At 50.3% G+C, this 11,772-nt stretch overlaps 1 protein-coding gene across 1 annotated transcript; it reads left to right on the top strand.

Annotated features, from left to right (window-relative positions):
* Nucleotides 1-6,210: 6,210 nt before the first annotated feature.
* On the top strand, nt 6,211-7,134 carry LOC311202487 (olfactory receptor 14C36-like; the record flags this gene model as incomplete). The annotated part of the gene is made up of 1 exon (XM_084277072.1): nt 6,211-7,134. The coding sequence occupies one exon, from the start codon at nt 6,211-6,213 to the stop codon at nt 7,132-7,134; it is 924 nt and encodes a 307-aa protein (XP_084133198.1).
* Between the last annotated feature and the right edge of the window lie 4,638 nt (nt 7,135-11,772).

Below are 11,772 nucleotides of genomic sequence, written 5' to 3'. Positions count from 1 at the left end.
AAGAGGTTCCTGGCTTGAAATCTCCCTTGTTAGACCTCTATCAGCCCCAGTAATCTTGGGGCTCAGCTTTCTCCTTACCAAGGTAATGTCCTAACAGTGCCTGACATCATTTTCAGGCTCTCCCAGCGTCCAACTTTGAAACTTCTCAACGTCCAGCAAGAGCTGCCAAACAAAAAGGGTTGATGGCCAAAGACGATCCTGACCTGAAATCTCCCCAGATAACCCACTGGCAGCATGAGTAGCTTCTAATCATCTCATCCCATTCCCAGCCAATGGAACAACCCTAATAGTGCCTGACGTCATCGCACGGCTCTGCAGTCCTCCATCTTTGCAACTGCTGAACTGCATGAATAGTTCCAAAACAAGAGGTGCGAGGGTTGAAAAAAATTCCTGGCCTGCAACCTCCCCATGTAGAATACAAACAGGACCACTGACCTTGGCGCTCAGGGCTTTCATAGCCAAGGGAGAGGCCTTAAATGTGCCTGATGTAATTTTCAGGCTCTACCAGTTTCCACCTCAAAACTGTTAAATGTAGAGCAATAGGTGTCAAGCTCAATGTGCGTGGTCTGAAAAAGGTTTCTGGCATTAAACCTCCCCAGGTTGTGCCCTAGAAGAACCACTAACCTTGGGGCTCAAGGCTTTCCTATCCAATGGGATGGTCCTAACACTGCCTGACATCATTTTCTGGCTCTTAGCAGCATCAAAAATGCTAAATACCCAGCATTCAAAAATGCTAAATACCCAGCAACAGCACCAAAAGTGTTGAGGGATGAAGTATCTTACTGGCCTGAAACCTCCCCAGGTTGCACTCTCTGAGAACCAGTAACCTTGGGCCTCAGGGCTTTCCTAGCCAAGGGAACAGTCGTAACAGTGCCTGATGTCATTTTCCAGCTCTACCAGCACCCACTGTCAAAACTGATAAACGCCCACCAACAGCTCCCAAACTAAATGTGTGAAGGCTGAAAAGCATTCCTGACCTCATACCTCCCATAGTGTCACACTAGCAGCCCAGTAACTATGGGACCCAGAGCATTTCTTTTAAGGGAACAGTCTTTACAGTGCCTGACATCACCTTCTGACTCTACCTGCGTTCTACTTCAACCCTGCTAAACATCCAGCAATAGCCCCCAAAAAAAAGGTGTGAGAACTAAAAGATATTCCTGACCTAAAGACTCCCCAGGTAGTGCAGTACCAGCACCAGTAACCTTGAAGCTCAGGTTTTTCCATTCCAAGGGAACAGTCTTAACAATGTCTGACATCATCTACAGGTTATACCAGTGTCCAACTTGGAAACTGGTAAACACGCAGCAATAGCTCCCAAAGAAAAGGGGTGACAGCCTAAAGAGGTTCCTGGATGAAACCTCCCTAGGTAACCCACTAGCAGCACCTTAAGACTCAGAACATTCCTAGCCAATGGAACAACCCAAATAGTGCCTGATGTCATTGCATGACTCTACAGTCCTCCACCTTGAAACTGATAAACTGCACTACTAGTTCCAAAACAAAATGTGCAAGGGAGGAAAGAAGTTCCTGGCCTGAAACCTCCCCATGTAGACTGAAAAAAGGATCATGAATTTTGGGGCTAAGAGCTTCCAAGGCAGGCTGTACAAGCATCAAAATTCGACTATACTAAACATCCAGCAATAGCTCCCAAACAAAAGGGGCAAGGGTCAAAAGATATTCCTGGTCTTAAACCTCCTCAGGTATCTCACAAAACACCCCAAAACTAAACAGGTACTGAATACAAGAAGCCCAATCTCCCTGGGCTAGGCATCTGAGTATGTGAGGCTGAGGATCTAGGGGATTTCACAGAAGACCTGGTCACCAGCATTGCCCTTGCAGAGGGGGAGGGAAAATGTATTGGTTGTGAGCAGCACAGCATGGGACTTGGAAGTCAGAGATGAGATCACAGAATGATCCCTATGAGGAGAGGAGGGAGCCTAGAAGAACTGGTCTTCTCCTCCTGAGCTGGGCCAGGATCCTGGGACAGTAGGAGCTCATGGCAACCCAGCAGAGCTACAGAGAGACAGCTCTGCCCAGGAGCAGCTCCTCTGGCAAGCACACAGGGCTGGGGACACTAACTGTTGAAGGTTCAGCACATTCCAAGCCAAGGGAATGACCGTAATAGTGCCAGACAAGATTGCACAGCTCTGCAGTCCTCCACCTTTGAAACTGCTGAAATCCAGTAATAATTTAAAAACAAAAGGTGTAAGGGATGAAAGAAGTTCCTGGCCTGAAACCTCCCCATGTGGACTGCAAACAGGACCACTGACCTCGGGGCTCAGAGCTTTCACAGCCAAGGGAACAGTCCTTAAATGTGCCTCACTTCATTTGCAGCTCTATCAGCATCAAGATTCAAGAATGCTGAATACCCAGTGACAGCACCCAAACAAAAGTTGTGAGGGATGAAGGATCTTACTGAACTGAAACCTCCCCAGGTTGTGCACTAGAAGCCAGTAACCTTGGGGCTCAGGGCTTTCCTAGCTAAGGGAACGGTCATCACAGTGCCTGATGTCATTTTCAAACTCAACCAGCACCCACTTTCAAAACTGATAAACACCCAGCAATAGATCCCCCCCCAAAAAGGTGTGAGAGCTGAAATATGTTATTGGCCTGAAACCTCCCAGGGTAGCCCACTAGCAGACCAGGTTACAGCTGGGATCAGGGCATTCCTAGCCACAGGAATGGTCCTAAAATTGACTGACATCTTTTTCCAGCTCTACCAGCATTCACGTTTGACACTGCTAAATGTCCAGCAATAGCTCCCAAACAAAAGGAGCAAGGATCTTCCTGGCCTGAAACCTCCCCAGGTAACCCACTAGCAGCACAAGGAACCTTAAGGCTCAGCCCACACCTAGCCAAGGGAACAACCCTTATAGTGCTTGAACTCATTGCACAGCTCTACAGTTCTCCAACTTTGAAACCACCAAACTGCACCAATAGCTCAAATACAAAAGGTTCAAGGGCTGAAAGAAGTTCCTGGCCTGAAATGTCCCCATGTAGACTACCAACAGGACCACTAATTTTGGGGCTCAGGGCTTTCCCTACCAAGAAAGGTCCTGACATTGCCTGACTTCATTTTCATGCTCTACCAGCATCCGCCTTCAAATATGCTAAATATCCACCAATTGCACCTTTGAAAAAGGTATGAGGACTGAAAGATGTTCCTCACATGATCCCCCTCAGGGACTGGACGAGAAGCACCAGTAACCTTGGGGCTCAGGGTGTTCCTTGCCAAGGGAAGGGTCCTAACATTGCCTGAAGTCATTTTGGGCTCTACCAGTGTCCATCTAGGAAACTGCAAAATGTCCAGCAAAAGCTCCCAAGCAAAACATGTGAGGGCCAAAAGATGTTCCTGACTGTAAATCTCCCCAGGTATCCCATAAAACACCCCAAAACTAAACAGGTGCTGGATATAAGACCAGTCTACCTGGGGTAGGCATATGAGCATGTGAGGCTGAGGATCTGGGGGATTTCACAGAAGAACTGGTCACCAGCATTGCCCTTGCAGAGGGGGAGGGAAAATGTCTTGGTTGTGAGCAGCACAGCATGGAGAAACCCACTGCAGCTCCCCTGTGTCTGCCAAGGGCAGGAGGAGGAAGTGGGGAATGAAGCTGCCTGGGACATTCTCTGCCTCTTTGAATGAAGAACAAGGCAGTGAGAACTTGGGGCACTCTTCACTGAGCAAAACATTCTCATTGAGGACCCAAGGACTGTTTCTCCCTGTTCTGTTAGACACTGGAAAGGTCCTTTTTGGGAGGTGCATTTCCTGCTGGCTGAAGTTGCCACTGGCTGTACTGGGCTCTGATGGGAGCTCTCCAGGGGTCAGTTTGTCCTTGCAGCAGCAAGTCTATCTTTTTTGATCTCTAGGATCTCATCTGGATGGTGGTTTCCACTTCCCCCAACTGCAGAGCAGAGCTTTGTAGATTTGTTTTTCCTGATTTTGTTCCTGGGAAACCCTGAGAAATGACCAAATGCTCACCTAAAGCCCTTCCTTTCACAGGGGCAAAGAGTGCCCTCCCTGTCCCAGGCCTGGGGGTCCTGTCTCATGGGGAGACAAGGAAAGTTAATTCTCCTGCCCAGCTCTGGTTTCATCAGGAGAAAAGACTCTGATAGACAGAAGGATTTCTCCCCAGCTGAGGGAGGAAACATCAGAGATGAGATAACAGAAGGATCCCCATGAGGCCTGAAGCCCCAAGAGGGAGCCTAGAAGAACTGGTCTTCTACTGCTTACCTGGGACAAGGTCCTGGAACAAAAGGAAGTTCATGGCAACCCAGCAGCGCTGCAGAGAGACAGCTCTGCCCAGGAGCAGCTCCTCTGCCAAGCACACAGGGCTGGGGACACTGCCTGTAGGCACCGAGGGGAGACCTGTGAGGCTGAGAGAGCTGACAGATGCTGAGAACTCACTGGAGGAGAAATCTCCACAGCCTCTGCCTGGTATGTCTGTGGGTGCAGGGCAATGCAGGTTCTGTTCCTGGAGGGATCTCCTAAAGCTGGGACATGGGGCAGTGTGTGGGGTCTGTCAGGAGGACAGGTTCTCTATAGGACCTGAAAGTGCTGCCTGGAAGGGATGCCCTTCTGCCCCATCAGAGGGACAGGGCAGGACAGCTGTCTTCTCCTGGGCATGGTTGCAGAGGGCTGCCCAGGGCTGTCCTTGTGAGCAGGGTCCTTGTGACCCGGGGTCTGTGTGCTGGGGCAGGGACTCTGCTGCTGCCAGGGTCAGCACTCAGCCTGCCTGCTGGGCTTTCCACAGGGACATAGACAGCACCTCTGGGTTGAAGCAGTGACCCAGGGAAGGGCAACATAAGGTCCTTCTGCCGTAAGAAAGTGCTGCCTGGGTCAGCTTTGCTCCCAGTCAGAGCTGATCCTTGACAAATGCCAAAGAGAATATTTCTCCAGAGGCAGAGTCTTTGCTTTGACTTTTCCTCTCCTGTGGGCTGTGCTGAGTGTGGGAGATGAGAACTTATTTCTCCCCTTGAGAATATGCAGGGAAAACTTGATTCTCCTGAAGATGTTGGAGCCTGGGCTGAGCCCTGCACACACAGAGGTTCCCTGGGGCAGTGCCCTGATGCCAGGAGGGGTCTGCAGAGCAGAGCTGAGCACAGGGCAGGTTGGATGAGGTCTGTGAGCACAGAGCAGGAAGTGACATGGGCAAAGAGAAGGATCTGCAGGGACAGCTCCAGGCAGCAGAGACATTGTCAGGGAGGGAGAAGGATCTGCTTCCAGAAATGCCCTGGCTGTGGAGTTTGGGACCTCCTTCACATCCTCCACAGTGCTGACACTTTCCCTTAGTGACCCCTGGTTTCTGCCACCCACCACAGACTTTACACTCACAATTCCAGGTTTTCAGGCTGAGTCTTCTCCTTGGCAGCCCAATCCCCAGTGAGGAGAAACCCCTGAGTGCCTGTCTGTCTGTCTGTCCCTCCAGCCTTGGCTGGAGTGTTTCTCACTGTTTCATCTCCTATCCTTGCTGCCTTTGTCCAACCTTTTCCTGGGGCTCTAGGCACGTCCATTTGTGGGGCTGGCACTGAGCTGACCCTTAACTTCAGGACCAACATCTGTAGGACTGAGGTTTTCCAAGGTCTCCTGCTGGGCTGCAGGCTGCCTCCCACAATGGCACCGCTCTCCCAGGGACTCTTGTGCCCCAGAGAGGAGCCCCATGCAGGAGACATCTTGGCACAGAGGCCATGGAAATGCCACTCATCACCTGTGTGTGGGCAGCTGCACTGAGCCCTGTGTGTCCCTGGCAGGGAGCGGGGAGCTGAGATCCTCCTTGGGTAGGATGAGACTGCAGGAGGGCTTTGGAGCTCTGCCCTGTGAGACTGGATTCCTCGGCTCTCAGTCAGGAGAAAATCAAAGCTCCAAAGCTCTGCTCTGCCCTTGGGTGAACTTGGAGTGACAGTGCTGAAAAGCTCATTCCTATCAAAGACGGCTTTATTCTGAGATCAGGCCATCCTTCTATTTACTGACTGCTGCCAGGCAGCACTGAATTCTCATGAGCCCACAGCCAACCCTCCTCCCAGCAGTGGCACGCTCAACACAGCACAAAGCAGACCTGCCAAAAGGGACGTGACAAAAATCCCCTGAATACAGAGTCAATCTGAGGGTGTTCCCTAAGAGTTGGAAGATGTTTTCATCCGAGAAGTGTTCCCTAACTTCTCACTGTGCCTTTTCCTCCTTGGACAGGTCTCTACACTTGACAGCAGCAGATGTCTAACAGCAGCTCCATCAGCCAGTTCCTCCTCCTGGCCTTTGCAGACACACGGGAGCTGCAGCTCCTGCACTTCTGCCTCTTCCTGGGCATCTACCTGGCTGCTCTCTTGGGTAATGGCCTCATCATCTTCACCATAGCCTGTGACCACCACCTCCACACCCCCATGTACTTCTTCCTCCTCAACCTCTCTATTGTTGACCTTGCCTACATCTCCACCACTGTTCCAAAATCCATGGCCAATTCCTTGTGGGACACCAGGGCCATTTCCTACACAGGATGTGTGGCTCAAATCTTTTTCTTTGTATGTTTGATCTCAACAGAAGTCTGTCTTCTCACTGTCATGGCCTATGACCGCTACGTTGCCATCTGCCACCCCCTGCACTACGGGACCCTCCTGGGCAGCAGAGCTTGTGTCCACATGGCAGCAGCTGCCTGGGCCAGTGGGTTTCTCTATTCTGTGCTGCACACAGCCAATACATTTTCACTTCCCCTCTGCAAGGGCAATGCCCTTGACCAGTTCTTCTGTGAAATCCCACAGATCCTCAAGCTCTCCTGCTCAGATGCCTACCTCAGGGAAACTGGAGTCCTTGTGGTCAGTGCCTCTTTTGCTACTGGGTGTTTTGTGTTCATTGTGGTGTCCTATGTGCAGATCTTCAGGGCTGTGCTGAGGATCCCCTCTCAGCAGGGGCGGCACAAAGCCTTTTCCACCTGCATCCCTCACCTGGCCGTGGTCTCCTTGTTCCTCAGCACTGCCTTCTTTGCCTACCTGAAGCCCCCCTCCATCTCCTCCCTATTTCTGGACCTGGTATTGTCATTTCTTTACTCTGTTTTTCCACCAGCAGTGAACCCCCTCATCTACAGCATGAGGAACCAGGAGCTCAAGGATGCTGTGTGGAAACTGAGGACTGGATGTTTCTAAGCAGCTCATCTTTGGCATATCACTGGCCATGGAACTCACATTAGGACAAGTCTGTATTTAGTACGAATTTTGCTGGTTGTTTAGTCTTCTCAGTAGCCTAGGTACATGTAGGCACTTCACTTTTCTCAGCAGATTTCCACCTCTGCTTGCTCTTTGGTCATTTCTATGCTGCTCAGCTCTCCAGTGTCTTCCGAGACTTGGAAAACTTCCCATCTGTCAGATGTCTAATAAATGATTCTCTCAGAATTTTAATGTGTTGTCAAGTGACCTTTCTATCTATCTGAACAGAAGTTGGTTTGGAGAGAATCTCCTCTGAAAGCTGACCCCCTTCATTTGCTGCAGGATGAGCATGAGCCAGCAATGTGCCCTCCTGGCTATGAAGGCCAATGGCATCCTGGGGTGTATTAGAAGGGGTGTGTTCAGTAGGTCAAGAGAAGCCTTTCTCCTCCTTGCCCAGGTGAGAACGCACCTGGAATGTTGTGTCTAGTTCTGGGCTTCTCAGTTCAAGAATGACAGGGAACTCCTTGAAAGAGTCCAGCATTGGTCATGCTGTGGCTCTGTAATTCTGTGGTTCCTACACAGTGGAATGATCCTAAAAGCTCCTGTTTTCATTTTCAGGCTCAACTAGTGTCCACCTTAGAAAGTGCTAAATGTGTAGTAGGGCTGCAAAGCAGATTTGAGTGCTGGAAGATGTTCGTGGCCTGAAACCTATCTAGGTAGCTCACTAGCAGCCCAAGTAGGCTTAAGGCTCAGGGCTTACCTTTCCTAACTGTGCCTGTGGACATTTACAGGCTCTCCCAGCATCCAACATGACACACTAAATGTAAAGCAGTAGCCTCAAACATAACATGCAAGGGCATAAAAATCTTATTGGCCTGAAAACTCTCCTTGTAGCCCACTAGCAGCCCCAGTAACCATGGGGCACAGGGTTTTCATAGACAATGCAATGGTATGAAATTTGCCTGTTGTCTTTTTCCAGCTCTAACAGTGTCCACCGTTGAAAACATAAAAAGTCCAGCTATAATTCCCAAAGACAAAGTTTGAGGTGTGAAAGATGTTTCCGACCTTCAACCTGCCTGGGTATCCCACTAGCAGCCCCCGTAGCCCCGGGACTCAAGGTTTTCTTTAGAAAGGGAACAGTCTGATGTCATTTTGGGGCTCTACCAGCATACACCTTCAAACTGCTAAACGAACAGCAAGAGATCCCTAACAAAAGTGTGAGGGATGAAAGATTCTCCTGGCATGAAACCTGCCTAGGTAGATCACTGACAGCCCCAGTACCTTAGGGCTCAGAGTGTTCAGAGACAAAAGAAGGGTCATAACATTGCTTGATGTTATTTCTGGCTATACCAGCGTCCACCTTTGAACCTGCTAAATGCACAGCAATACATCCCAAACTAAAGGTGTGATGGATGAAAGATGTTCATGGCCTTACATATCCCCTGGTATCCCACTAGCAGCCCCAGGAACATGGGGGTCAGGGCTTTTGTACCCATGGGAGTGGATGTAACTCTGCCCAACATAATCTTCCAGCTTCAACAGTGTCCACCTTTGAAACTGCTCAATGTCCAGCACCAGCTCCATGGCAAAAGGTGCAAGGGCTTAAAAACCTTGGGGCTCAGGTCATTCCTAGCCACAGGACCAGTCCTAAAAATGTCATTCTCAGGCTCTACCATCATCCACTCTCGAACATGCTGAACAATCAGCAATGGAGTCCCAGGTTCTTTAGCACCTATTGCTGGCATTTTGTTAAAAGCACCGTAAGTTAGAGACCCATCTGCAAGCACATGTGAACCATTAGTAAAATGGAGATTCCCTTCAGAGAGATCTTGAGAAATTCTGGGATTTGATGACCAGGAACATCAGGAAGATTTCCAACCAGAAGAGATCTTCTCCTCCTGCCCGTATTTTCTCTGCGGCTGGAATTAATTCTCATGTTGGTGGCCCCCATAGTTCTGGTGTTTGGATTTGTAAGTCATAAAGTCTAAATAAACATGTTTGTTCCTTGCTGAGCAGTGCTTGCACAGCATCAAGGCCTTTTTTCTAGTTCTGCTCCAGAAATGAGTCAACTAGGAGTGCACAAGTGCCTGGAAGGGCACAGGAGTGACCCCACCATTGTGTTGCACTTGTTGTCTACAAAGGCGGCCTAATTTTGGGAGCAATACATTTGACTTTCTTTCTAGCAGCCAGTGTGGTGTCATGTGTGGGTGTTAGGATGAGAACACTGCTGATAACAGGGAGGCTTTAGTTGTGTCCAAGCAATCAGTCTTTCTCCTGGGCAGAGCTGTCTCTCTGCAGCACTGCAATATTTCTGAGCTCCCTCTATTCATCCCAGGAGCCCAGCCCAGCTAACAGAAGAGGAGCAGGTGAAGAAATCATACTCTCCATCCCCTCTGGACTCCTCCCTAGAGCTCCAGGGAACCTTCTTGGAAAGAAACTGAAGTTCTCATTGACTTTCCCTCCCCTGGCTGGGGAGAAATCCTTGTGTCCAGCAGAGTCCTTTCTCCTGATCAAACCAGATTTGGGCAGGACAATCACCTTTCATTGTCTTTGCATGAGACAGGACCCCCAGGCAGGGACAGGCAGGGGTCTCTGACCCCCTGCAAAGGATAAGGAGCATGGCTGCCTGGGACCTGCTGGTCCCAGTGCCCATGGGAATTACTGAGTATGAAGGCCAGGAGAGAGTTGCTCGGACACCAACCCCTGTTGTCAGCTGAAGGGCCAGAGGTGGTCCAAGAGACATGAGTGGGTTCAAGGTCCAATAGAGCAATGCTGCCTGGGATGAGGAGCATTTTTGAGCCTGGTGGGGAATTCCTTTGGCCAAATGAAAAGACACCAGATGGTCACAGTTAGAACCATCCATACCCAGAAGCACCACATGTCCAACAGAAACTCCAATAGCCAGTTCCTCCTCCTGGCCTTTGCAGAACCCATGGGAGCTGCAGCTCCTGCCGTTCTGCCTCTTCCTTGGCATCTTCCTGTCTGCTCCTCTGGGCAGCAGTTTAATGATCATTGTTACAGTCTCTCTAACATTTCCTCCTCCCTCAGCAGCCAGTCCCTGGCTGGTAGGGTTTGTGGAAGGATTTGAGCAGGTCATAGGACAGTTATCACCTCCTACAGCCTGTGACTTTACAGCTGCACAGGCAAACAACCCTGGCAAACTGACACACCACCTGTTCAATGGGTGCCTTGGCTACATCATCCCAATCCCATCCCCATCCCAATCCCATTCCATCTGTCCTGGATCTTGCCAGGGCAGAAATAACCTCCCCAGGCAGGCAGCACAGGTGAGCTGAGTTAGCCCAGGCTGTTTTCCACACCACTTGACATCACTCCCCCAGAAAAGGGGCTTGTTGGGGAGGGGCACTCCTGGTGCCTCCAGGGCAGTGCAAGTGCAGCTGAGTCATCGGGTTGGTCATTATGTTGTGCAGTTACTGGGTCATAACTGGGTATAAGTGAAATTCACTGTGGGCTACTCGCCTTTCATGGTGATTTGGTCAGTAAACTGTCCTTAGGCCAGCCCACGGAGGCTCTTTCTGTTTCTCCTGTGGGAGTGAGTGAGCGGCATGTGCTGCTCAGCCACTGGTTGGAGCTGAACCACCACAGCCCTTTTTGGAGCCCAAGGTGGGGCCTGAAGGGTTGTGATAACAGTAGAGGATGAGGTGAGGGGTGCTTTCTCCTCCCCTTTTCCCTTTAGGCTTTTTACAGCATCTGTTGAGAACGTTGACTATCCCTGGGATGTTCAGACCAGCATATGTGTCTTGCTCTCCTGAATGTCTGTCTGGACCTACGTGTTACCAACAACTGCTCCAAGAATATTGCCAAGAGGTCTTCCCTGGGCTGAAGGGTCAGGGGTGGCATGGGGTGTGGGAGGGCATGAAAAATTACCTAGACAAGAAAAACAGATCCAGAGGCACTGTGGCTGCCCAGGCCTCTGAAACCACCACCACAGCTGAGCCAGAAAGAACCCTTACAACAGGCACTGGAGCTACCCGTGCCTCAGAGAGTGCAGCTCCTGCAGTCTCCCCAACAAGCACCATGGGTACTCAAACCTCAGAGGCCAACCCCAGAGCTGATCCAGACAGCCAACCAGTATGCCTGTCAGTCACCTCTATCCAGAAGAAGAAATACATGGAGAAATCAGTCCTCATTGTGAAAGATGATGATGAACTGGGACCATTCCAAGGACCCGAAGAGGCAATACCAGAGGTTATAACCTGATCCTTGTCCTTGAGCTGAGAAACATGAGAAAAGACTTCAGCCACCTTCCAGGGGAGCACATCATCACCTGGCTACTCCAATGCTGGGACAATGGGGCACACAGCAGGGAGAAGGCAGGGAGGCCAAGCAGCTGGGATCCCTGTCCAGAGAAGGAGGCAGTAACAAGGCAATTGGAAGGAAATCTCATGTTCTCAGCCTCTGAAAGTGACTTCTATCAAGTGTAAGGGCACGGTACCAGTTCATTGAAGATGCTGTGTATTGGCCAGACCAGTGGATGACCATGGAGAGAGATATCCATTATCTGAGGGGATTAGCCATGTGAGAGATGATTTAGTGTGATCCTGATGATTTGCCGCTCTGTGCATACTGGGCATAGACTTCCTCTGGAGAGGGCACTTCAAAGACCCAAAAGGGTAC

This window comes from Gallinula chloropus, assembly GCF_964237585.1.
Source record: "Gallinula chloropus genome assembly, chromosome: 30".
In the NCBI taxonomy this organism is placed as follows: domain Eukaryota; kingdom Metazoa; phylum Chordata; class Aves; order Gruiformes; family Rallidae; genus Gallinula; species Gallinula chloropus.
This window is presented reverse-complemented; position numbering and strand designations above follow the sequence as displayed.